Consider the following 27,751-nt stretch of genomic DNA (forward strand, 5'->3'; position numbering starts at 1 on the left):
ATTAGGAAATGCTACACATGGAAGTGCTGATTAATTTTGTTTGGCTAATTCTGTGAACCAAGGGGGGAGGCTTTTCACAAGGACTCACTTGGCTTGGCCTTGTGTCTTCAGTTTCCTGGGTCTGCTTCATAACAACAAATTCAGGGTCTATAAAATAATTCTGGTGCATTCAATATATTAATCTTGTTGAAAGTACAGATGTCCACTTCTTCAGTGGAACAATAATAATAATAATAATAATAATAGCTTGTCTCCCTTAGAGACTGGAGTGGTGTGAATAAAAGAGCTCTGCTAGACAGAAAGTATGCCAAATGGACATATTTTACTAGATGAGAAAAACAGCTTGTCACTTCCAATTGTTCAAATTATTTGTGATTCAGTTCTTCCTGCAGTTATTTTTAAATTGTTGTTAAGAGGATATTATGTGCAGCTAAGAATAAAAAGGGTGTGAAACTGTTAGCTCCCCTGGCAGGTAGGTGGTGATAATGAAGATTTTATAAAGCTCTTGTTAACAGACAAATCTCTGTAGTGCTCAGGAAGGCTCTTACAGCATTACCAGTCTCTCACTAAAGTAATGGTCCTTAAAGAACACACATGGGTTTTGACCTGCTGTTTTCCATTTTTTCTTAATTATAGAAATGAGCTGAAATCAGACTGATGGGTCAGAACTCCAGGATACCAAGTGTTATGCTGGCATTCCAAAATGTCACCTAAAACTGCTGATTGGGACCCCAGGGCATGGTCTGCAGCTGGCTGACCAGTCATGTCCTGTGCTTGGCACCATTCTCTCCATTAGGAGAGCTGCAGCAGTCACTCCCCAGCATGGTAAACCTCCTAACAGAGATTGCTTTCACAGTATGGGTCACAAGTCTGGCATATGGGAACCACTGTCTTAGACCCTTTCCAGTCTGTTGAATACTCTTGCTGTAATGTGGGTATATGAAAGGCTTGCTGTGGTAGCTAGATTTGTCTAGAATACCAGAGGAACTCAACTCACGCTGATAATGAAGACATTTGTCAAGAATATTTAGGTTAATGAACAACTACAGCAAACAGCCAGATCTCACACCTACTCCTTTGCCTACTGTGGCAGGGCTGGGGCAGAAGTGTAGGACGGAGTAAACTTGAAGAGGCACTTAAAAGGGCATATAGGAAGAAAAAGAATAAACATCTAACAGTCATAGATAAACATCCCAGTCCTCACATCAAGGCATTAAACCACTCAGCAGGACACCACAAACAGGTTGCCTTAGCTGGCTTAAAAAGTCCTGTTGGTGTCAAATGTTCCTGTCAACGCAGCTGATTCAGCAGTCAGGTTCTTGTCAAAATCAGAACAGTGTTCATGAAGTGGGGACAGGAGACAGCTCATCAGCAATTGGACTGGTAAAGTTTCCAGGTGGACTGCACACCTGAACTGTCACCACTGAAACTCATGCAGCAGTGCTTGAATTAACTTCAGTCATGTTAATGTGGGTGCAGGTACATATTGACTTGGATGCAGGTGATGGAGTTGTGGCATGAAAGAACTCATCAGGAGCCAGCTGCTGGCACCTGTCCAGATTCACAAAGGCTACAGACATTGCTGCTTGCAGGGCTATGGTGAGTACAATGGGGACCTTTTCTGTGGAGAAAGTCCAGGAGCTTACTTTTAGCCTTTCTGGAGCACATAAATCACTGTATGGAACAGAGACTGAAACCTTGGATATGGAGGGGATATGCTAATACCCTATTTCTCTCACCCCCGGGAAGTCGCCCAAGCAGCTGCAGTCCACCGGGGGGGAGAGTGGATTTAGCAAGGATGAAAGATAAAAGACAATGGAGGCTCTCTTCTTCTGGGATGCTGTCCCTCAGCTTATTCCAAACGTGTCCAGGGCAGAAAAGAGAGAGAGAATTGCTCGCACTGGACTTTTGAACGGAGGGAAAGGGAGTGGGAAAAGGCAGGCTAAAACCAATGGGGAGAAACTGGAGGGGAGGAGTGAGGAGGAAGAGACCAACACACCACAGACTCAGAGGGGAAGCAAGAGGAATAAACCATGTAACATAATGCAATACAACATGGATGGAGAGAGGGAAATGGCAGTCTGGAGTGCAACAACCGATGGGAATCTGAAATCCCATTCAGGCAACACCAGTGTCCTTGGAATATGACTAATTAATAGTGTGGGCAGGGAGGAAAAGCTGTTACTGCTTTGGGGAACATCACACCCTCACACATGCATGTGTTCACATGGCTTTCCCACCTCCATCTCTGGCTTGGAGACATTTACAGGCTGGGTGTATCAGTCTCATAAACGTGCCTGAGTCTGACTAAAGGGCTTTTTTCTTGCAAGGTTCTTGCATGGCCTCACCCTGCTGACCTTTGTTCTTGTTCAATTAACCAACTTGGTAGACAACCAAAGACACTTCAGCCTGCACAATAGATCACTTTTCTAGCAAGTATCTTGCAAATCTTGTTGTTGGCAGTTTAATACAGCTTCCTCTACACACTGGAGCTTTTGACTGTGGGCCTTCCAGGTGGTGATTTCTCCAGCATAATTATTCATTTTCTGACTGTGTGCTCTGGCACTACAGAGTTCACTTTGCAAAGGTTAACCTCCACATTTGTATTCAAATTTGTATTTGTGGGATCTCATTCTCTGAGGGATCTCATCACCTTTAGACATTTGTGATGTGACTATCTAATGTAGTCATACTAAGTTCACTTTATAGTTAATGGAAATAGATACTTTTATAGTCAGATTTATCTGCTTGTCCTTTCATCGACTACTTGGAAAATAATCGTGCCCTAGCCATATCTTTTTTTCTCTTCATTAACTATCACAGGCACTTAGAATCTTGTTCAGATGTGTCTGCACTGGGTAAATCTTACCTCCCTCTGCCAGGGGTTGTAACATCATATGATTGTAATTTAGCTTTCACTGATAACTAAAAATCTAATCAGTTGGGTCTTATTTGAGGTTAATGAGGATTTTTCTTTCAGAGGCTTTTCACAGCCATGAAAGTCTTTGTGACCTAGAAAAATATAAGAAATAGGAACCCCAGGTCTAACCTTACTGATGTCAAGTTGCAACTAATGTGATCTGATTTTCTGAACCTTGTTTTGAACCATTTGTTCTTTCAAGCACCCACAAAATAAAGGGCACCTGATGGACAGTTTGATAGGTATTTTTAGGTAGGTTTCTTTCTTGCAGCTTGCCATCTTCTAGGAAAGCACCATTCATGAACTAGTTAACTCTGAGGTAAAGGATTTTGGCTGTCTATCCCCTCCTGGAGAAGCAGTCCCTTTGGATGATCTAATTTTTAATGGTGTTGATAGTATCACATGAACTGTGGTGCGGAGCAAGAAAGGGAGAAGGGCTTATAAGTACACAAACTAAACAAAATCTAGAATACCAATTTAATGCACGACCACCTGAAAGGAATGAGGAAACACCAGTTATTTTCCTTAACCATCAGGTCATTGTTCAGGTTCCTGGTTCACACTCCCAGATGAAGGTTAATTTATAATCCAGTGGGCAAATGGCTTTTAAAAGAGTGATTTATTTACTCTGGTGAATAACAGATGTTTGTCTCATGGCTAGAACACATCACTGATCAGATCTGTATCTTGAATTCCTGGAGCCCTTATGGAGCAGTATAAAAAAACAGTAACGTGGACAAATAAGGGTGTTCAGGTGGATCTTCCTACATTTCAACTCATCAGCAAAATTGTCATTAACAATCACAGTTTTGGTGCAGGAAAACTGTGTACTCTCATACACTAACTGAGAAACCGGGGACAGCAAAAATGTTAGTTTTCAGACATGAAACACTTGATGTTTGCCGGCAATAATTTTTGACTATTGACAAAAACTGCCTAGTTATGACAGTGGTGAATCATATACTTCTAAAATATTGTTAAACTGTTGAGAAATTTATGGAAGAACAACTCCTGTACTACCCTGCCAAGAAAAGAGACCCAAACCAATACCAGTCATGGATGTCAAAGACTTAACTTTTGCAACACTCAGCTATCCCAAAGTCTTGGAGATAAATGGTCTTTATACCAAACCAGTACACCTATTTGCTCAAGTAATTCAAAGCTGAAGTAATTCGTATTAGCTAGCAGACATAGGCTAAAAATGAGGAAAAGGCTCACTGTGGGGTGGGTCCCAGTCTGATGGGAGCATTTTTGAAGGACTCTGCGGGACTCCTCACCTGGTGCAGCACCTCCACCACTTCTGTGAGTGAGAGGGCAGGAGAAAGGGGGACAACTTGGGAATTCCTGCGGTCACTCACACCAGGATGCTTCACTTTGCTACATGATTGAGGTACATTGGCCCATAACTGCATGACAAAGATTGTACTGTTTGTAGAGAAATGTATGTATATATCTCACAAGTCATGTTGGTGCCTGCTGTGCTTACTTGGCTCTTGCTTGGAGGAACCAGCAGCTCCAGTGACCCCAGGCACAGGATGGTGCATTGGGAGACAAGTAATTTCAGCCAACAGTTCTTGTCAAACCAAGAATACATAATAAAAGGCACTCTCAAGAATTCACTAATTAGCAGCTGGGAATAGTTTGAGCTTTATCTCTTCATCCAAGCAGTAAGCAAGATTTTTGTGCAGACACAGTAGTGGGTTTAGGCAAATGTACAGGCAGACATACAGCTTAAAACGGCAATGCAGATTTACCCTGAAACCCTGATTCCCTTGACTTGAGTACCAGTACAGACTTGAGCGAAACCCATCAATCCAAATAGACAAGATGAGCAGAGAGGTCCCAGGGTCAAGCACCAGGTCTAAATGAAAATAGAGAACAGAATCCAGACTTCTACCAGCCAACCATACAGTTCACTGGTTTGCACCCATCTTTCTACAACACATTGCTGAGATTAACAAAAGACATGTTCTGCTTCAAGTAAAGCAGGCAAAGAGAAAACTGAGATTCAGTGTATGAATGCAGCCTTTTTTAGTGTAGATTTACATGTAGGCATGCTTTTATAACAGAAAATAGGATCCAAACTGATACCTGGCTTGCCTGCATGAGATAACCCAGCATTCACAAATAACAGTACAATACAAAATACCAAATGGGTCAGATCTTGCAGGCAGCACTGTGATAATGCAAGAGGAAGCACAGCTAGCTTTCACAAATACTAGCACATATGACTTCCCCAACAGGAAGACAGCTTGTGCATCTCTTGACTCTTACAAGCACCCCCTCTTCTCAGAGTATCACAAAATTCCCACCAGAGGCAGGGAAAAGCCTGGATCAGGTAACCTTTATACTGCATGGCTACAAAAGATGTATAAAGAGAGGGAAAAAACCAGTGAAACTGAAAGTAATGGAAAATGTCTTCTAATATGTGTGCCCCAATAAACAGGTTGTTTGGTTTTTTTTTCAGAGCCATTGAGATCTGTAACAAGCAGTAGGATTAACAGCAGGCCTGAGTGTGGTATCAGTAAATTGAGCAGTGGGGAGAGACATGTTTGTAGCTGTTTATAGAAACCATTCAAAGGAAATCAAAGCATTTTACAGCCTGGAAAACCTACATCATTTAAAGCTGGGAAATACTGCCAGACATCTTCACTTCATAACACTTGTAAACTCTGCAAGAAGACAGGGTGAGTACGATTTCATCACTGCCTCACCAACCTCAGTGCACTGTGCCACTGGCATTAGTTCACCTCACCTCTGAGTAACTGCTCTGTGATCTCATTACCAGGTTCTCATTACACAAAACATCCTTGAAGAGCCTTCAGGACCCAGTGACTCTGTAATGCCTGGGCAGGTCTGAATGAAAGGCCTTCCCCTCAAGGCAGCACTATGTCAAGTGAGGGAACTCACAGCAATTCCAATTTGTAGCTGAAATCTTAGTAGAGGGATAGGGACCTATCTCAGGTCCCAGGGACAGATCTATCTTTTGGTGGGCTGATCAAAAGAAGGGGGATGGATCTAAAGCCACCATTGCTCATAGTGGCTTAATTGGCATCTCTGCATCCAGCAGCTCCCTCCATTTGTGCACTCCCATTTAAGCAACTATGACTTCTGAGCTATGCTCATGTTTCACCCACTAACCTGCTCATACATCTCTCTACTTCCCAATCTATCTACCTTAAAAATCACTTAGAAACTGACATAAGAACATCCACTCAGACATTGATGACAATTTTATTAATAAATCTGGATCATCCCCTTGGGTCTGACTCTCATTTATATTTAAAATCACATTTCACAGATCCAGAAAATGGAAAATTAGATCTTTCCTATTAAACTGGCACTTTCCATAATACCGGGGGTCTGTTCAGTGTGGTATCAGCATCATACAAGCCCAAAATGTTGATTTCTGCATTCTCCAACACTGTGAAGAAAATTAGCTTTAAAGAAAAAGATTGAAAACATTTTAGCTGAAAAAAAATTAGAAGAGAATAAACTATCTAATGTGTCTATTAGAAAAAAAAACCCAAACCACATAACCAAACAAAAACAGAAAACAACTTAGTCTATGCAGATGACATTATTTGCTTTTGGTGTCTATTGGTGTTATTTTAGAGGTGATTCCTTCTCAGCTGCTTTCTTCATCTTTGGTAGTGCTAGAATTTGTCTTTCTTATCCATTTGGAGTCATCCAGCAGGCCTTATTCCACTCATTCTTTATTATTCTATGCAGGAGAAGTCTATGCTCAAAAGATACAGAGTAGTAAAGCCTTTCAACAGTCGCTATATGGATCACAGAAAACTAAGAAAGAATCAGAACAAATATACTCTATCTTGTATCTCTGCTTTCAGAGAGGCTGGAGAAACCAAATAAAAGACAGGTTTGTCCAGCTTCTGAACAGTGGAGCATTCAATTATATTATCAGATAAATACTTAATTTAAAACCATTTTATTAAAAAAGAGAAACAGCTCAGGATACAGATGGCCTCATCAATGAGCTGAAAGCTACTCTTTGGCTGCCTTACAAGCACCCCTATATTTGTGTTAACTGTGCAAATGAGACTGTGAACATCCCAGATGAAACATTTCTTGAGCAACAGCACAGACTGCTCAAACTATTTCAAACAGGTAAGTGGTCTTGTCCAGATTCAGTTCCTGTTTTGCATCACAGGGAGTCTCTCTTCCTTCAGTGGATGTAGCAGCTGCTGTGTGTGCAGAAAAGGAGAAGTGGAAGTGGAAATCAAAGGGGTCCCTCTTGCACCAGGAATGTGAAAGACACCACTATGAGACTTGGGGCTTAAGTGGAAAAAGCCCAGAGCTCCTACCTGGGAGGAGCCAAGGCCTCCAGCATGATAAAGACTGGACAAGCCTGACTGACCTGCTACCTAAATCACTCACATTTATTAGTTAGCTTTCAATTCCAATTGAAAATATGACTGTAGGCATATATTTTTGGCTGAGGTAAGTTTCTACAAATTTACATTGTAGATGTGTAGATATGTATGTAGATATGATTCACTTCCTTTAATCACAATGTGCTCATTTATCCCATCAAGTATCTGGCATATATTTAGTATTCTTCCATTATTTTGGAAGTAGATAATCTTGATCTAGACTTTCATGAGTGGGAGGAAGCATGAAGACTGGATTGGCAGTTTAATGGACAACTTTTCAGTGGGAAAACAACTGAAGTGAGACCTGGCTTTTATAAACAGAGACAGTGCTGGCTTTAAACACTCCCTGTGATTTCTCTTTGGAGGCTCCTCAAAATAGCACTCTCCACTGCAATGGCAACAAAGCAGGGGTGACAGCAATGCTACAGGGTGGCTGCTGGCACATCTACATCACCCAGCAAAGCACAGGCATAGAGGTACCTAATCCAGCAGCAGAGCAGCAGAAAGTGTGGGAGTCCCAGTGCAGCACAGCACCTGGAAGGGAGCACCTTTCCTAGGAAATCTGCTGGGTTTATACCAAAGCCAGCTTCTCCAAAGAGCTGCTGTGCATCATTCAGACACATCAGCTTAGGCAGCAATAGGTCAGCCTTAGTCCATGTGCCTGTGATGCACAGGGTGGCTGTGTCTATGCCTTTCCCAGCTTCTAAAATGTCTGGGCTGCTAAAGAAGAGTTAAATATACTTCTACCTCCATAAAAATCGAGCACAGGACCACACAATAATCCTGAGTGAAGTGTGGAAAGAGGAGATCTTTAAAAATATGAAGGGTATAGGAACTGAGCCTAGGCGTTTTTTGGGTTTTTTTTTTTGAAAAACAAAAATATGTTTTACAAAATGTGAGAGTAAAGAAAAATGTTTGAGTTTTTATCTCTTTGTAGAGAAAATAATTGGCTTGGATTGAGCCCTTCCCTGGGAGTGTTTGCAAACCAAACATTACACAGCTGCCAAGTGCCTGAATACCAAAATGTGAAACTGACCTAAAATAAAAGCAAAAGTGATTGCTTTATTAGCATCCACACAGAAGACTGCTAAGAAACCTAGTTGCAGGTTGGGTAAAGACCTCTAGGATGTGATTCATCTGTCATCTGAATGTGTACAATGCTGGAGCCTCCTGTAAAACCAATTGCAGGACATACACACTATTAGGGGAAACGCATCTTATTCTAAAAGTGGATCAGACAAATCCTTTAATAAGTAACCCTCCCATGCCCATCTGAGTGAGGGTACTGAGGGCTGCAAACTTGAAAGTTACTGCCTGTGTCTGTTAGACAGGTTGCTCTGCAGGTCTCTGACTGAGTCACAGCAGATGCTGCTTCATCAGCTGGCTTTGCTCAGAAATATGATAAGGGAGGGCAAGGCTGGGAGCCATAGCTCCTATTGGCAGTCTCTGACAGCTCCCTTTTATCGCAAAGCAAATGGTGAGGAAGATTATAGGTGAGAAACTTGCTCACCCACTCACAGGCTGACTTTATTTCTGCATGTCATTTATTTGTGTAATGGCACTGCACAGTTGTTCTAGCTGTATATGCAGCTATATCCTTTAAAATCATTTAAGATCATTCAGGTCTGATGTAACCTAGCTGATCTTAGCAGAGCTTAACTATGCTCTGCAGTTCTGCATTGTAGCTGGCATCCTCAGGGCTCTTCAGTGGCTATGGTGAAATCAGAAAGTACCTTGGAGTTGACTAGCATAAGAGATCTGATAGCCAGGATGCCTTGGCAGGACCAGACAGAGCTTTTAAGATTATAAGAAGATTGAATCAAGCCTGGTGATAGGAAAGAAGATTGAGTCAAGTAGAAGAGATGCTGCAAAAAATGTGTTTGTATGATGTTTAAGCCAATCATTGTAGTAAAAAATTACTAGCTTTCCTAGAATGGTATATAAGCTTATATAGCCCACAGTAAAATTGGATTCTGATCACCATTCAGTTGTCCCCATCTCTTTCCATCACCAATAAGTGGCAACTGCTTTGTAGGTGCCTCCATGCTCTAGTTAGGAGCTAGTGACCTTCTCAAAATTGCTCTAGCTAGTCAGCAGGTGATCACTTGGGATCTGGGGACAGGATTTGAAGGCTCTGCCTCACCTGGAGTTTGCTTATGTACCTTGAGTTAAATCTTTTTCAGTCCCTACCACTACACTTGTCACACTTTGTGCAACTATTTAACATTCACAGGAACGGATCCTAAATGTCACCTTTTCACAACTCCCATACCTTCACAAGTGAGCAACAGATTGAACCACTGGCTCTCTATCCTCACAACAAGTATTTAGCAAAGAAGACTGAGAAAGACCAGCTTCCATTTAGCCTGGCGCCTTTACTATCATGCAGATTTAAATCCTTCTATTTTAATCACACAGAAATTTGAACATGCATTGCTTTAACCTAAATGACTTCCCTAACCATTTAGCTGCTGACCGTTTTGAGGTGTCTCTGTTGGGTTTCTACAAACAGAAAAGTTGCAGGAAGGTGCTTGCCAAAGAAATTGTGGTTAAATTCAGTGTGGAAATGCCAGTCAGCTATTTCTGTATCTATTGTTTGATGTTTTCCCGTCTGCTTGTTTTGCAAGCTCACATGGACAACTCCTTGGTAAAAAATGTCTCTAACTATTGTCATACATTATATGGGGAACACGTTTACCATTTTTAGGGCTAAGGGCTCCACTATGGGACAAGTCCATCTAACACCAAGATGATCTTACACTGCCTGAGAACTAAGAATCTAAACTCAGGAAAGCTAACTCGGTGACACCTGGGATGGCAATTCTTCACACCACTGGCTACTGCTGTCCGAACTGGATATTCTTTTGCTTCCTATCGCAGCAATTCCCTAAGGACTAAATCCACATAAAAATTTACACATGTAGTGATTCATGAAGCAAGAGAGAGGATAGTTAATAGTTCTCACAGCCAAGTTAGTAATTTATGAGCAGTGAAACAGCTTAAAGAGTGATGGCCTGCCCATGAACCTTAAGCAGGTGGCAATCATGTCATACTGCTGGCCTGCCCTACCTGTGTCAGACAAAAGACTTGAAAACAGATCCCTCCTTCCCAGATACCAGTCCCAAACACTTAATTCCATTTTTTTTTAAGACAAAGCACTGGCTTTACACCTAACATTTGGACCTAGTCCAGACAAAGGTACTTCACTATGATTAAAAGTGGGGTTCACCTGTTTGTGTTGTTTTGGCTTTTTTTTACTGGCTTGGTTAGCTCTTTTATTTTCTGGATTCAGTGAATTCCTCTGTTAGCTACTCTATGCATAGCAGGAAATATTGTACCATTTTCCTGAGAATTAGAGATTATAGAGGTGTGATGCTGATAGATTGGTAAATGTCCTTATTTGTGAAATCATAAAGAAATTCTGGGACAGGTTCTAAACTTCAGAAGTTTAAGTCCAGAGTCATAACAAGAACATTATGTGGTACACTCTCTCGTGGCTACTAACTGTCATTAATTTAATGTCACATCAAAATGTATCCTCAGATTCAATCCTTGTGCTTTCAACACATTGCTCAGTTGAAACATTTTGTTCTGAATTCCAAAGGCAACTATCATGGAACAAATAGCAATAACATCCAGAGATGCTGGATCTCAAGAGAATCCATGGGGAGACCCAACAGTGACAGCTTTTCAGTGGCTCTTACTGCAACACACATTAATTTAAGAGGTACCAGAGATCCTCTCTACCTATTTAGTACTAGCTTAAAGGTTTATCAGTTTCTCTCTGAAAAAAATCCTGCCCTAAACATCTGGTTAAATCTCAGTCCTGAGAAACAAAGATTTTTCAGGGCATAGATATTGTACCATTGTAGTCACACATCTTTCTGAGAAACCTCTGAATCTCTGCCCAGGACAATCTGGTGTGACAGCTGCCCAGATTTCAGACCCAACTTCATTTCAACTCTAAGTTTCAATATGCTTATTTGAGATATTCAAAAAACATGAGCAAAAAAAACCCCAAAAAACCCAACCAAACAGAACCCCCAAACAAACAAACAAACAAAACCTCAAAAAAACCCCAAAAAAGTCCTAAAAACTTTCTAAGACCAAAACGATGCTCAGAGGCAATCACAAAAATTATCCGCCCTGATACTACCATAGCCAGGACTACTGGGAGACACTATCAGTGCACACAGTTCCCTAGGCCATGGCATAACAGTACTGAAAATGACCATTTGTTTATCGTATCCATCTTTTTCATCAGACAGAATATTTATTTACATGAGTGACAAACTTGTATTTTTAAGACCTCAATACATGAAAATTTTGCCTAATTCAATTGGTAAGTAGCCACCCATACCAATGTATGCCTCTACTTTAGAAAAGATAAACCAAAATGAGGTTTACCTTACCTGAAGCATGTCAGAGATGAAGCACCAAATCCTTCTGGAACTTGCAGGCAGATACATAACACTGACAGGAGGCTACACCGACCTGAAAAGCTGAACATCATTGAATGTTTTTGGAATGGTATCTAACATATGGATGAGACACCCCCCTCCCCCAAATAATTGTATTTGCTCTGTACCACCCTTCTTATAAAGCACATTTCTGACTGTGAGATCAAAAACAATTAGCATCTACATAATTGCAGGAAGGTCTACCATCAATGCAACCTCGATGTTACTGGAGACAGTCTAAAGAGAGGGGACGGCTGTGTACAGTGGACTACTAGGAGGAGGATAGTGAAAAAGTGTTTCTTGGTGTTTCAGTTTGTGGCCATTACCTCTTTCCCTATCACAGAGCACCACTGAAAAAGAACCTGACTCCATCCTCTCCACACCTTCCCTGCAGATATTTAGCTACATTGATGACATCCCCCTGAAACTCTTCTAGGCTAACAGATTTCAGCTCTAAACTGACTTGGGATATCAGCTGTAAGACAATATATCATCAGTCATATACTGAAAGAAAAATAACATCCTGGAATTTTTCTGAAGCCATAGACCATAATGGGAAAGGATCCTCGTTGTTCTAGTCTAGGGATCTCAAAATATTGTAGTCAGCTAAACAAAAACTGTGTTGTTCTGAGCAGTCTATGTTGCTGTGACATCCTGTTATGGACTTCTAGACACATCTCTCCCCAAGGAGTAAACATCTCTTCTGGCCTAGCAGAAACAGCCTGCGTAAGAAACACTGAGGCTGAAACCAGAACTTGTCCTTGAAGCTGGGGAGAAAGCTCCCTCTCTATTTTCTTGCTTCAAGGGATTGATTTCCTGAGAAACTGTATAAAGGTCAGAAGCACATTATGCTCTATGCGATTGTGAAAAATCCTCTAGAGATTGATGTTACATAAATATTTACAACTACCACTACTAACCAAACCTGTTTCTAACCTCTGCTCTTCCCAAGGAAGAAAACAGGATAATAAGGAAAAATTGACTTGAGAATGATAGCAGTGAAAGTTTAATTTGAAATTACTAATCAAAACTGCACATTTATCTTATAAACAGAAAGAGACAAAAAAAACTAATCAAGGAGCATCTGTAATTTCCCAACAGAGACTACAGAAGACTGCAAGTCAGCTGTGACAAGAATGATAACAGGACCATGCTTTTATTTTCTTTATTTTACCCTTAAAAAGATATCCTTTCATATTTTGGTATACTAGACACATTGATGATGGTGTTTCTGTGATGTTACAAAACTCTACTTTCTTCTCATCCCTCTGGGAACAAATTCATTCATATCATTTCACCACAACGCAGCTTTATAAAGAGCAGAAAGACCAGAGGCACAGCACTTTGTTGGGACTCATATATACTCAGATATACAGATGTTGTCCACATCCAAAGCTAGCTGGGAGGAAGTGTGACAAAGAGGATATTCATAAGAGACAACATAATAATTCAGTGTCAGAGAACCCAGTCAGAGATGGTATCTGATTAATTTATTCTTAAAATTTTTGGTGATCCAAGATCCAAGCAAGCACTTGTAGCTCTGGAAGTATATGTGGCTTTCCAGCAGTTCTGATGTGTCTCCCATAAATATGGATACTGTATTTGTGGTAAGCAGCTGGGCAGCAGGGCTGTGGAAAGAAGTGACTCAGAAAGGACAGCTGGGGCAGAAAATGAGGCATCTTGAGACCCAGCCTCACGCCTAAGTCTGCAGCTGAACCCTGACATACAGTGGGAAAGACTGAGATCTGCAAAAGGTTTTTATCCTTTTTTCCCAAGACTATTCCTTGAGTTCCTCTCACCTTTGCCTCTCAGAAATGTATATTAGCTGCCCAAAGACATGTTACTCTGCTTTTTGGTGGGACTAGGGTGCCTAAGCTTCTAAGGCACTTTTGAAGACCCCATCCACAGCCTAAAAATACATAGGAGCATTAATTGAGATTAATGTAATAGACATGCAAATTTAAAAGAAGAAACTCTTCTCAACTCTTCTATAAGCCTTTTCATCAAAGATCAGAGTTGGCAGAAAATCCCAGAGTCTGTGACATTTTAACTAAAAGTCGAAACAGATTAACATAGTCTTTCATGTGCTTTGACAGCAGAAACTCCTACCACCTCCTGGGCATCCAAATTTTACAGTACACCTATACTTACTAAGTTTTGCATGTGAAAAAAAGGTGCAAAGGAAATTCATTAAAGGGTACCACATTTTGTGAAGTGGAATTGTAATTTACTCATATTTTAAGAAATATATTTCATTCTTCATGTAGGCCAGTAAAACCTACATTGTATATCCATCAGTGAAAATAAGCAAGATGAAACATGGAACAGAAAAGTTTATGCTAAAGGCTGTTAAAGAAATTACCCAATGTTCAAAAATTTGAAATGTATTTATTTTGCCTCAGTATGATCCAAGACATCTACTGCCTCCCTTCCTGATCTCTGCTGCCCCTTCAAACCATATTTGAGAGAACAACTGTGCAATCATAAAAAGGTCAACAGACTAAGTTTCATTCAGCTGATCCCTTTGTTGCATTTTTTTCCTGTAATCAATTCTACCAGATACCAACACGCAGACTGGCCTCTTCTGGAAACACATTTTTCACAATATATATTTCAGAACTTTTACTCCTGAAAACTGTACGCTTTTCACTCAGTTTCTGTGGATATAGCTATGGATATTTCTAATTCCTCAGTCCCACACTCCGACAGACTCTGTTTTCAGTCTTTTCTCTGACTACCCCGTGGAATCTTGGTTCACTGCAAAAGCTGAAGGCTCAACCAAATGCTTCATTCTGGTTTGCTGTCATGGTAAAGTTTCCAAAGTTAATGCACAGGATACAAATAGCACAACAGGAATAACAAAATGAGAAGAACAGGTAATGGAATACAAACAGCACCAGGAGTTAGACTCTGTTGCACCTTTATAAATAGCATAACGTATCAAAAGATTTTTGAGAATTTAATGGAACTAAAAACACCCAACCAAATTCCTTTGTGTCAGTTTCATGACAGACACAAAGGTCTAATAACTATGTCTGGCATTCTGCAGATGAAAACCAATTGTGATTATATGTAATATGTTAGAACAGGTACACTAATCATTCATGACATGAGAAGTTCATCACAACAACATCAATTGATCATAGCTGAAGAAAAATCAGTCTGTTTCTAGATTGAAGTAGCCTTTGTTAATATTGGCAAAAGGAAAAGGTTGGAACCACTGACTCTTAAAATTGCCTCTAGTCCTTCTTTTATGACTTCCAAGATGTGGCAAAATACAGATCTATCTAAATGAACTGTCATGTTTAGCTGATGACATTTGGTCTGCAAAATATTTCAAAGGATGAACCCACAAGTTCTGAAGTAAGGAATAGCCTACCCAATCTCTGTTAGCAGACCTTTGATATAGAAATTTTAAAAAATGGAATGATCTGTTTCTATCAGGCACCTTGTTACCACCTTTCACAAGTACGACTATATAGGTGATGGTGCACATTTGCCACGACTGCCAGATAGCTTTAAACAGTGCTTTTAATTTCTTTTAGCAATATGGTATTTGTTCCCTGCATTAAATGGCACTTGCTCTCATGGCTGTGGCATTTGCAAAATGCCATACATATAACTAGAGGCTGCAGGAATCATGCTTAGAAATGGACAGCAGCTAATGTTGCTCACCGATGTCAAAGATTACTTCATAGACTGAGGTGGGAAAGCAGGTAATATTCCCATAAATCTACTTTTGGATAAAAATCCTATAGGTAATACTTGGTGGTGCTGCAAATGAAACATTCTGTCATTGCTCAATTCAGAATAAAAGCATTTCAAGCTCAATAAGCAAACATTCACTCTATTCACGGGTCAGGGCAGCTCCACTTACACATTTCTAAATGGTTCATCTTTGGTGCACTAAAACCTACAGAACACCGAGGGTATTTTTCTTCCCTAGAGGGCTTCTGTAGGAGCTGTGTAAGAGTGGGATTCAACTGGTTCCTTCATTTTTGTGTCTTTGTTACTGCTGATCTCTGCATTTTGAAGTCCAGTCATACTATTTTTGTTACCATCCATGAAATCTTCTGCCATCTCTGTGTTCTGCTTGTGGCATTTACAGAAGTCACTGGAGCTCTCTAGAATGTTGATGCAAAATTTGATAACCAGTGCTAGCCAGGCCATCCCAAAGAGGATCCACAGAGAGATTACATTCTTGTACCAGCTTGGATAGGTGCGATCTGGGTTCATCCCTACAACAGAATCACCCAAAATATTTCTACATTGGATCAAGAATGCCTCAAATGAGACATTACACGCAAAGCAAAGACAGTTGAAATATCATTGAATATTAGTGATTTCTACATAAAACACAAGTACGCCATCTACTTAGCATGTAGTAAGAGATGTTGTAAGTATGTTTCATGATGTGTCAGTAACAGCCTAGTAGTCCTTAGGAACTGCAAATACCACTCATAAGAAAGAAAAAAATTCCCAAATTACATCTATGTCACAGTAAAATTACTCACTTTCAAGCACACAGTTTAGTTTCTCTACTTACCACTCAGCACCACAATATTCTATTAGCATGTAACAGGGGTTCCTGCAGGCAGAGGGGTAAGCAGGTTTTATGTACCACTGTACGTATCTTGTTAAACCAGATATAAGCAAGAGAGTCTCTGAGAGTGGGAGAAAAGAGGCCTAAGTAGTCCTAAAACCTCCAAGAACAACCAAACCTTGGAAGAGAGTTTGAAATTATCACCAGCCTTCACAGCCACAGAGGCACACTCTGCAGGATCATGGACACCTTGGTGCCCATTAGGACTGCCAGATCCTTTTCTGCATAGATACTTCATAGTAGGTCAGGGATTCCTCCCAGCTCTGTAGCACACTCGTGGTTCCCCAGCATGATTATCACTTGAATCTTATTTTTGAGGCATAAACCACACATACAGGATTGTAAGGCAAAATTGTTTAGCCTCTACATACCACAACTGACATATTCAATTATTCCCATACCAAACCTAGTGTATCTGTGGCAGTATTCCAGCTACAAATGTATTACACAGGTGAAAGCACACCTGGAAGAGGAACGAATACCAAATGCATTACCAGAAACTGAGAGAAGTAAAGCTGCTGTAGCACAGAGTTCAGTATAATCTGCAAAATCAGTATAGAAAAATGCTGCGCTGACCCAGCTTTTGTCAAACTCTATCTGCCTACCCTTCCCCAAGCTAACTTTATTTCTAACTTATTTACGTGTGCCTACACAAGCTCTAATCATAACTTTGATGCATTACAGACAAGTCCTAAAATTACTACCACTAAGTCGTCTAAGCATCAAAAAAGTGCTAGGAAGAAAATAGCAAATCCGTAACAAGATGTTTTACTCTTTCAGTCTCCCAGGAATTCAAGGGTGCATGTGTTTCTATAATCAGTTTGTTTTTAATGAGAAAGTCTTTATCAGAAAGGTGTGTCCTGCATATCAGCAAATGCAGTGGGTATGAATCCAATCCCATTTCCTCCAGCAAAGGGTTCTGGCATCTAAAACTAGGTAGCGCCTGACAGTCTGTATCTAAGTGACTTAAGCTGCCTTTTAGAATGCAGTTATGTAGGGTTTTGACAGAAGAAACAGTCCCTGTCTGTTAATGATGTTGCAGAGGGGCTTAAAACTAATGGCTGTTGATGCACTGGAGTGTAATAAGTGTGCCTCAGCAACTACTGTGATTAAACCATAGCACTCCTGCCTAGTGGTGTAGTCATTCAAGGCACAGGCCATTTCAATCCCACAGAATGATTAGGAAACAATGTCTTTGTTCTTCCACAGGTGGTGTTGCTATGGCAGAAATGGCATCTTTTCCAACCTGTTGAATGCCCACAACATACTGATCATCAGTTCTGGGGATTACTACTCGTGCCAAACTGCCAAGAGGGGAGTTTTGTATGTCATGGATTTGCTATTCAGTAGGTGAAAGCAATGAAACGTGAGCTACTCACCAATCACATAGTCTCCAAACCCTATAGTGCTGAGGGTAATGAAGGAATAGTAGAAGCCTTCTTCATAAGACCAGCCTTCTTTGTCAGAGAATAACAAGGGAGGTAGCAGGAGGAACAATAACAAGCCAATTACCAGTGCACAGGTCTTCATCAGGAAGGAAGCCTTATTCTAGTAAAACAGGAAGGGGAAAAAAAAAAAAACCCAAAGATTGTCACAAGCAGTGCAACAAGGAAAGTCCAGCTTGGTTTCCAGTTGGAAATGATGATGATATGATCATGGACTCCACAAATGCATACGAACATTCACTGAATTCCACTACAATGGTGTGTCTGTCCCACATGTGTGCTGGTTTTAGCTGGGATGGTTATTTTCTTCCCCTTAGTAGGGGGCTGTGCTTTAAATTTGTGTTGAAAACTGTTGGTAATACAGAGGTGTTTCTATTGATGCTGACTAGTGCCTGCACAGTGGGAAGGCCTTTTCAGCTTCTCATCGCATCCTACCAGTGGCTAGGCCAGGGGTACACAGGAATTTGGGAGGGGACACAGCCAGGACAGCTGAGCCCAAATGACCAAAGGGATATTCCATACCATATGGCATCATTCTCAGCATATAGAGCTGGGGGAAGAAGGAAGCAGGGAATGTTCAGAGTGATGGAGTTTGTCTTCCCAAGTAAGTGTTATGCATGATGGAGTCTTGCTTTTCTGGGAATGGCTGAACACCTGCCTGCTAATGGAAAGTGGTGAACAAATTCCCTTTTTTGTTTTGCTTGTGTGCACAGCTTTTTCTTTACTTATTAAACTCTTTACCTCAACACATAAATTCTTAACTCTTCTGATTCTCTTCCCCATCCCTCTGGGAAGGGATGAGTAATTGCGTAGTGCTTACCTGAGGTTAAACTTCAACACCCAGCCAACACAAATCTGGCATCACCTTCACAAGTCCTAAATTCATGCCAGTTTAAAGCCTGTTCCACAAATGTTCCCATGTAACTTTTGCATGCAATTCTATCTAAAACTGATGATAAACTGACCAGATAGTCTAGGATTGTGCATTGCTCACATGTTTTATCACTACTGCTACTGTAGGGGAAGTAATTCATCACAGAATTTCCTTCAATTAATGAACAACCTTATCTGACATCTCATAGGGCTGTCGTAAAATAAATTTATTTGCTTCCAGTTATTCCTGAGTATTATTGCCTTTTTGGTCAAATAGTCAGCCAGGCTATTCTCTTTAGTCATAGGATCTCAAATACCAGACAATGTCCTCTGTCTTTTTTTTTCTTTGAGATATGCCTGTCCATACTGCTTACCTGCCAGTGAAATACCTCCTCTAGGCAATGAGCACAATGCTGAACCCCAAGCAGCATGAGCTGTCCAATTTCATTCAGGAGTACAAGGTTCAAGGGGATCCCAAAAAGTGCAAACACGATGCAGAAGATTCGCCCAACCGCAGTGCTGGGGCTCAGGTTTCCATAGCCTAGACAGGAAGGAACAAAGCATTAAATCCAAAATATTTACTGCTTACCCCTTCCCCCTGGAGGCGTGTCACTGTTGGACATTAAACAAAGAGCGTGGATTCAATGCAACAGGCAGAGAGTAGATCATCGGAAGGGTTTATTTCTGAACTTTTCATCTTCTTTATAGGGTGTTACGATACAGGTTTAACATGGTTGGTAAAGGGAACACCACCTCTCTTGTCCCACTGGTGGAACAAGAGAAAACACATTCAGCACAGCTGTACAGAATTGTTTTGAGAAAATGAAGTTATTTACAAAACTGGTCCTCGAGAGAGAAATGTTCTCAAGATACTTTCCCTTGGGGACAGATCAGCCACTGACAGGCTGGAAGCTCTCTCAGACTCAGAAAATTAGGTCCACAGAGGGGTGAACCTCCATCTTCTACAGAAGCTAGGTGAGAGGGTCACTGCTCTAAAAGGACCTTTTTTATAAATAACTGTAAGTTACATCCATTGTTTATCACATCCTATTGCAGGCTGGAAAACACCATTTCTTTCCCTGCCAATTTTGCTTAGTTCCTTTTCCATTTATCAGTGAATTTCCTCTCCCCTACCTACTGCCCTGGCTGGGATCTAACGTAAATGCAAACCTTCTGTTTAGTTCAATTTCTGTAAGCATTGTTGGCATGGGCTTTGCTGGTAAATGATGCTGCATGGCTGTCAGATGGTCTCTGAATCACAACAATAGTGTTTTAATTATAACAACCACCCTTTTCTACCTTTGTTCCACAGGACTAGTGAGCTTAACACTGCTTCCTTGCTTATAGTCTTTTGCACCACAAGTTCCAAATACACCTTAAATTGTCAAAATTATTGTCTAGAGTCAATATACCCAGAGAAATTATATTTAACCTATGTAAAATACTTCAATTTCAGACCTAAAGAAAAAAAAATGTTTTAAATTTTGCCTCTTTCTTCTAGTCATAGGAAGTGATCTAATAAAAAGTCCTGCCTTGCAATCACTGCTTTGCTTGTATCCTCAGATCATTCTGGCTTCAAAATCACTCATCTTCATTCCCCACACATTCTTTATAAAACATCCCATAAATTTTCAGACTTGCACTTGTAATTTCCAGTTCTTTCTGCCATAAGAAAGTCAGATTTAACTAGGGTATATTTCACAGGATGCTTAAAATGACAGAAGAACTAACATACACCACAAGCATTTCAACAGTGTCTTAGCCAGTCAGAGACCTATGGCCTTGACTACATTCCAAAATCACCTCTGCTCATTAGAGGTTGGTGTACAGCCACATCTTTGACCACAGAGATTATCTTTTTGCTACAAATAATGCTATCTCCTCCCAGCGTTGCCCAACCATCCGCACAGCAAGCACAGAGGCACTCCCTCCACTGCTGCCTTGCTACCCTGCTTTTGGGTGCTGTAGCCTCAGGGCAAGTGAGTAGTGCCCAGTAGGGAGAGGCCCCAGGGTTGGGCTCTGTATCCCAGATAAGTGAGAGTACTGTGGTTTACTCGAGACTCCCATTTCTTCACTAACTTCTGTCACATGCCAGCTGCAATAAGCCACTGACTGATGACACAGAAATGTGTGCAGCTATGAGCTGGTGATATCTACACACTCTGTGCCAAGCTTTTGCAAGCAAAAATCTCTCCCCATGGACAACTCCACAATTAGTTGTCCATATGTGCCAGCAAACAACACCCAGAGAAAGATTTTGGGGGCAAACTATTCCTAAGTATATTCCCCCACATATCCCAAATTTTATTATATGGAGGACATCCCCTACAATAATTTTAGGCACACAGTATGCCCCCAATGGAACCCCAGAAGCCTGTCCCTGGGAAGGGGGAGAGCATCTCACAGAAAGAATGGGATGCTGTTATGTAACTACATGTTTTGAAATACAGTCAAACAGAAGGGGCTAAAGTCAGACCATGCCATTGCTACTTCTGCTTTGTTTGTGAGCAGCTTTGCAATGTTAATGCACAATGATTGCTAATTTCTGCCATCTTTCACCATTTCTAAACTAACACGTATGGTAAATGAGACATGTAGGCAAGTACATCTGGTAGATGACCCCTTCTAAGCAAATTATAGAAACATGTGTCTGGTGTGATGCATTTCAAGCTGGCTGTGACATTTCAGTGGATTAGTTCCACTTTTCTATTCTGACTTGGCCCAAGGAGAAAGTGCTGGGGGGCATTTACTGTAGAGCTGGAGGCTGATGATGAGTCATATACATTTATGGCCAGTTATTCCCAAGGTGGTTTCCCCCCAACCCTTTCCCTTTCTTTTCCTTCTATATCAAGTTTTAAAATTGTGTACTGTCTTGAGCAGTCCTTTTAACCACAGATTTCTAAGTTTCTCTGCAGAAAAACATAAGAGAAGAAAGGCCGATGCTCTCTGGTCTCTGTGAAGCACAGCAGCCTTCAGAATTGTGGGGATGTCACATAGTATTGGATGGCAGAGCACCTAAACTTAACTTTTATGTTACAATTAATTTAGAATGGCAAGTTGATTGATATAGGAAGGTCTAATGTGCACTGTAAACCCAGCCCTCCAAACACCAGATCTACTTTGCATTTGATTTCTCTGGCTCCTTTTTCCCTTGGACTCAGCAGCTTGATAAAATTTTCTGAAGACTTGGTACACAGTTGCTGCACATATGCCAAAAAAAGCCATGTCCCACCAGCTTTTTGTACAGGATACAAAGTATAATCAAATAGAATAGGAGACCTTATATTATGCAAAATGGCCAGAAATTGATTCCTGTCTGGTTACATCCACTTTGCACTAGACAAGGAGATACCAAACTAATTGTGTATAAGCCTCAACTGTTATAAAACTCAAGCAGGAATGGGAAAATAGGATTTACCCTCTTCAGTATTAACAGGTGTCTTAAACCATCATTAGCTACATATTAGAAAATCTGAACCAGATTCAGAAACTAAAACTACACTGACAGTTGTGTCACATCCCTCATGAGCCTGCTGCTTGGATGTCACCTAGTACATGTCTGAGCAAAGAGACACTGAGAAATGATCACCAAAAACTGCAGAGACATCAAAGTGTGTTTCCACTGAAGCAGCTGGATTAAGTGCATGTATAGCTTCTCTTATTTAGAAATAAGGTGTAATGTAAGTTAAGCTTCTTTGGAAGAAACAAAACAAATAGTTTTATTTCTAAATGCTCATAACCATGTGCTTTAACTCATGTGCTGCAGTTGTACATATTAAGGAATTCAGGATATTTTCCTGCTTTCCCATTACATTCCTGTCCATAGGGGATTCAGGAGCTCTGTAGACTTGTTAAGATGAGACCTATTAGTAAAAGATCATTTAATTCATAAGACAACATTTTCAGTGTCCTCAGTTAACTGAGGCAGCTGCAACTTCCTGCTTATCACAATGAGAACTTTGTTCTCACTGTCCAGACATAAAAGAGTATTTTCATCAAAAAGTGCTTAGAATAAAAAGTATATATCATAGGCTGAAAAAAATCTGAAAATTTACCAAAAAATTTCATCTGCAGAGAAAACACAGTTAGCATAAAACCAAATCTCCCCAAAAAATGTGTTTGAGTGCTAAAACCACCAATAAACCTACTGGTTAGAGAAGCAATTCTTCTTGTTCTATTAGATCTTTTCTCCTACCTGATAGTACACAAGCCATCACTTCCTACAGACATGGTCTAATCCCAAATGTACAGACTGCTCTTGTTGACAGTATTTAGCTTTGAATAACCAGGAATTCATCTAAGCGTGGGGGCCAGGTATCCACCATGCAGTTCACTGAGGGGTGTCAATGCCAGAATTACTTTAGTTTGCATTACACATTTAAATATTTATAAAAACTCTGCTCAGCAGTTGGGGTGATGTCCAGTGAGCCACATTTCTGTTTTCCCAGGCACTGGAGGAAATTAAATCCTTAAGCCATCCAGCTCTTCCCACAACTAGCTTGTCCTCTAACACTTTTCAGGAAATCTAAACTTTTCTTTCCCTTGTGTTCTTTACAAGTAATCTGGATGTTTTAATCCAGTGGAAATGAAAGGTTTTTCTCATGAAAAATTTAAATGTTTCATTGAGGGAAAAAAAATAAAATATGAAAATTCACTTTAGATAGAAAAGACATCTTTGTGTAATTCAAAGTGGAAAAACCATAAACATACCTCCTGATCCCTCACACACAGCCTTATGGTAATAATGTTTTTCTGTTTCCTGAAAATGAGAGCATGGCCCAAGCTTAACTGGCAGGTGACCCTGACAAAGTGCTCAGTAGCCCATTCTGATCTCATAGCTGACTTCTTTCAGCAGACAGTTGCAGTGGAGACCTCCTGAGGTACCAGGAAGCCTGAATTACCCCATAATCTTACAAGCATTAGGATTTTCAGGGGTCATTTGGCACCATCTACATTCACCTGAAGATCATCAAGTCAGGGGTTCCTATCCTCCCTCATACTTCAAATGTCTCCATAACTAAATAAAACATGTTAACATGCTAATGGCTTCTCAACCTTCTTGTGAGATTTCACATTATACCCACCAAGTCTGCACTAAGTTCAAGAACACTTAACAGCTGGACACAGCTAAGGACACCTGGCATAGTGACCTGGAAGTCATAGTTATTCCAAATTCATCCACAGAGGGAAGATGCTACAGGCATGGAGCTTCTATATAAGGGACACAAGCCCCAAGCAACCACACTGCTTACACTGGCATTTCAGCTTTATGATTAGAACAAACCAAACATTTGAAGAATTTGGTAGAATCTCAGGAACTGCATCTTATATAGGGAAGCTCACTGGGACCCTGGCAGGCTGAACTAGGGAAGTTATTAACAGTTTTAGCTCTATGAAGTTCCAGATGAGAGTAAAATTTGGTTACACATTCCTTCAGTGAGTGAAAAAAAATGTTCCAGATGAGTACTGCAGTCTTTGATTAGTGCTGTGCATACACTGAAAGCTGTATAGTAGGCTTAGTCTCAGCTGGGTGAGATGGCATGCAGTTGGGAAAGCAGACCACATTTCCAGTGCTCAGGAGATAGCTCAAAGGAAGCTGCTAGCTCAGATAGCTGGATAGCTGATATCCTGATCCTAGGATGCTGGGTAGCTCAAAGAGTGGCTGTCCCCAAACCTACCAGTGACCTCCCATGGATCACTATGCCACATCCTACTTGGCCAACCCTGTAAAAAAGCTCTGCCAGCTGTCACAGGGCAGGGAAAAAACACATCAACAGTGTCAGTTTTGCAACAGAGAACTCCCCTACACAGGAGGTTCCTGAGGTTTACAGAGGATTCAAATATGAAAGAATAAGCTGTTATTTTGTATTTTAACCACTTTGACACATCAAGTTAGTTTAACTGAATTCCCCAACATATTGTCAGGAAGCAACGGGCAGGAACCTGACCATTTTTCAGGAGCTCCACCAGACCCTGGGCAGTACTGCAGAGGGTCAGAGTCTTCACAAAACTCTTGCTGACACAAAGCTTTACTCTACCAGGATTTCATAGCCCTGAACTTGTTACTGTTTAATTCCCTGCACTGGAATCCTCTGTGGCAACTACTAAATATCTCTAACAGTGTGGTTAATACCATTACTCACTGAGTAATGAATAGTCTGATCCATGCCTCTGTTGTTACCTCCCAGTCTTTGTGGTATTGCTTTTAGGAGCTATGTACTGTGCTAACCAGAGAACAAGAAGAAGGCATCTCCCTTCTTTTCTTCACGGTGAGATGGTTTACTTGTCCCATTTTATATTTAAAGAAGGGCCCTGGAAATTCACACATCTGCATTCTGGTGGCTGTGCCACCTGAAAATGGTAATACAGTACTAGGCAATGGCATCCATCCACCCAATATTAGGTGGGACATTCAGGCTAGAGAGGACAATACTTCTTTCTCTCTTAGGCTTGCACAGACGAGTCAGCCTCATCACTGGCTACAGAAAGAGCGTTTCCCTAGCACTTTCTCTGAAATTACACCACCCTGTGGTTCTTTGACTTCAGGAACTTTGATCTTGTGCCCCACTCTGAACTTGCTTTGACCTCTGCCCTGTTAGTCCAAACCAAGTAGGAGAAGAGTAAACACAGAAAGGAGAGACTTGGTGTCGGCAAGGGATAAAGAAGTCTGACAGATAAAACCAGCAGCAAGTTAGCTTCTCTTTCTTTAATCATGTTTAGTACTACAGCTCTACGGAAACTCTGAAGATGACCCTTCAAGCCATTGGAGAAAGGGCTCTCATGGAAAAACCTGCAGAAAATGAGGTAACATATAAAATCTAGCATAATATATGTCAAAGATAGCAATGAGGAAAGCACAGAAGTGTAACAGTGGGGAGAAGGAATCAGCAGGTGGCCAGGGTTGCCCATCCCAAAAGTTATAAATGTAGTTCCATTCAAAATATGAGACTAGCCAAAAACTACATAGGCTTTGGGCCGCTTCTTTAAACAAGATATTTTAGTTCATACATATCTGTTCTTTAAACATTTGTGACTGAGGCAGCAACTATGTCCAGCCTGCAGGTTAGAACTCACTTTGTTTTTAAGCAAAGTTCACATGCTGCTTTTAATCACTAGTAGTGAAAATAGATGAGGCTTCTTCAATGGAAGAAGGATACGGTGCAGAAGATGCTGCAACAGGAGACATGGGGATTTAAACCTTGTCAGTGGGGAAAGAAACTAATGCCCCTCGGTTGATATTAATGGGGAAAGAAGTTAACTTCCCTTCCTGTATCCCAGTGAGAAAGTGTTCTGGTAAGAACTTGAGAAATATACCTAGCCTTCTTAGGAGGGCTAAAGCACCTAAAGTAGAATACAGAAGCTGGCAGAACAGAAAGAGCATCTCAAAGGAAAGGAAGTGATGAAGGTAAAAGTGATAGTGGTTTTGGTAATGCTAAGGACAAGAGTCATAAAGATGTTACTTCGCATAAGAAGCCATCAAGGCATGGCTAGTATTAATTGCAAAGAAAAAATGTGGAAGAGACAAACAGGCCAAAGGACTTCCAGCAGCTGGAACACATGGAATAGAGGCCATCTATATTCTTCAAAATCTTTATATATCTCTAAATTCCTGAGAATCTTTCTTCTGCATTATCATCTTAACTTTACCCTTCCTGAACTCATTTGCCAGAATGCCTTGGGTTTTAACTCCTATCGGCTAATCCTGTGCAGCTGGACATATTGGTTCCATAATCAGCCTGAGATGAACCCTTCCTTGCCAGGTAAGAACACTAAAACCTCTTCAAATCCTCAAGAACCCTTCTCAATTGTCATTTATCTCATTGCCATACCTTATACATGAAGTTTCCCATTGTGAATCATCCCTTTGAACTTCATTGAGTTCTTTGGAAAGGAGCTTGTCTCTTTACTTGACATCATCAATTATCCTTCCCAGTTACACTGTGGTGATGCTTACCACATCCTCAGTGATGCTGAACCCCTCATTATCTCAAGAACTTGCGCAATAAAGAGAGATTATGATAACAGACTCAGGGTAAGGATCTGTGAAACCATCTGTAGTTTTCTCTTCAAAGTCTGTAGTTCGTATTAAAAACAATATATTGCTATCAACAGAGTGTTATGACAGTAATCTGTATGCAACTAACAATTTAACTTGAAAAATCAGAATAAAAGGTCCAGTCATCTGAAGTTTTCTCCACAGAGTGGCTTGTACGGCATCCTCAAATCCACAATTGAAAAATTATTAACAAGGCTCTAGAGTCTTAGCAGCAGCTTTAAAATTATGAGATAAAGCGCTGTAAGATTTGGTTGTTTTCAGTTGCCTCTGCTGTCAACTCAGTCGTGTCATGCCCTGTCCTGTCCTCCTCCTCTATAGCCATCAGGGCAAGGAGTTTACTTAAAAAAAGAGGGGAGAAGGGCAGAGCTGGGAAGAGTAGCTTAGCCTCTACTCTTAGTAGAAGAGCAGAAATGCTTAGTCTAGACGTCTACCAACATCACAACATCCCCTTATATTTTAACATGATAAAATTGATTCTTCCTGAATATCATTAAGTTAAATTGGCCGTGGTGAAACAGTCACTCTGATGGCTTAGAAACTCATCAGGATTCACTAGTGAGGCAAGCAAAGCAGCACTGAGCAGATGCTGCTTTGTACCAAAGGCTAGAAGGAACTGACCAGGCTCCGCTGGAAACCCACAGCCTGTGTAATCCTGTCTAATGAGCCTCTACTGCCATCATCAGGTGCAACCCTTGCCTGGTAGTGCAACATACTGAAAGATCGCTCCCAACCTGAACAATGCATGTGCAAAAGAGCAGGGCAGAAAGATATACTGAGTCACGGGAAGATGACACACCACCACCTACTCAGCTCCACCCCCACAGAAAACCCACAAACCCTCTCTTTCTTTGAGCTCATTCTTGGGGGTGTAGTGTTCTGGAGCCAATGTATCTTCAAAACCAATCAGAAATCAAAAGAAGTTCCATTCGGGTACAAAAAGAAAATACTTGAATTAAAAATATACTTAAAATTGAAGAGAGCTAACAAATCAAGAAACCCA

At 40.8% G+C, this 27,751-nt stretch overlaps 1 protein-coding gene across 3 annotated transcripts in view; it reads right to left on the reverse strand.

The window, feature by feature from the left end:
* The window catches only part of LOC102101061 (potassium channel subfamily K member 17), a 58,462-nt gene that overhangs the window by 16,497 nt on the left and 14,214 nt on the right, over positions 1-27,751 (reverse strand). For 2 of the 3 annotated variants that reach the window (XR_015772099.1, XR_015772100.1), the window contains exons 3-6: positions 19,070-19,236; positions 17,757-17,925; positions 15,652-16,012; positions 11,727-11,816 (exon numbers count right to left, since the gene is read on the reverse strand). Coding sequence is in view for 1 of the 3 variants with exons in the window: in XM_014261496.2 (XP_014116971.2) it covers positions 15,717-16,012; positions 17,757-17,925; positions 19,070-19,236 (632 nt within the window). In the remaining 2 variants the exon portion in view is untranslated. Of the gene's footprint in view, positions 1-11,726; positions 11,817-14,142; positions 16,013-17,756; positions 17,926-19,069; positions 19,237-27,751 lie in introns of those variants that run through there. The other variant, XM_014261496.2, reaches the window with a different exon arrangement.

The sequence above is a fragment of the Pseudopodoces humilis genome, chromosome 3 (assembly GCF_049639895.1).
Source record: "Pseudopodoces humilis isolate 2021_Gansu_Grassland_sample_001 chromosome 3, ASM4963989v1, whole genome shotgun sequence".
Taxonomy (NCBI): Eukaryota; Metazoa; Chordata; class Aves; order Passeriformes; family Paridae; genus Pseudopodoces; species Pseudopodoces humilis.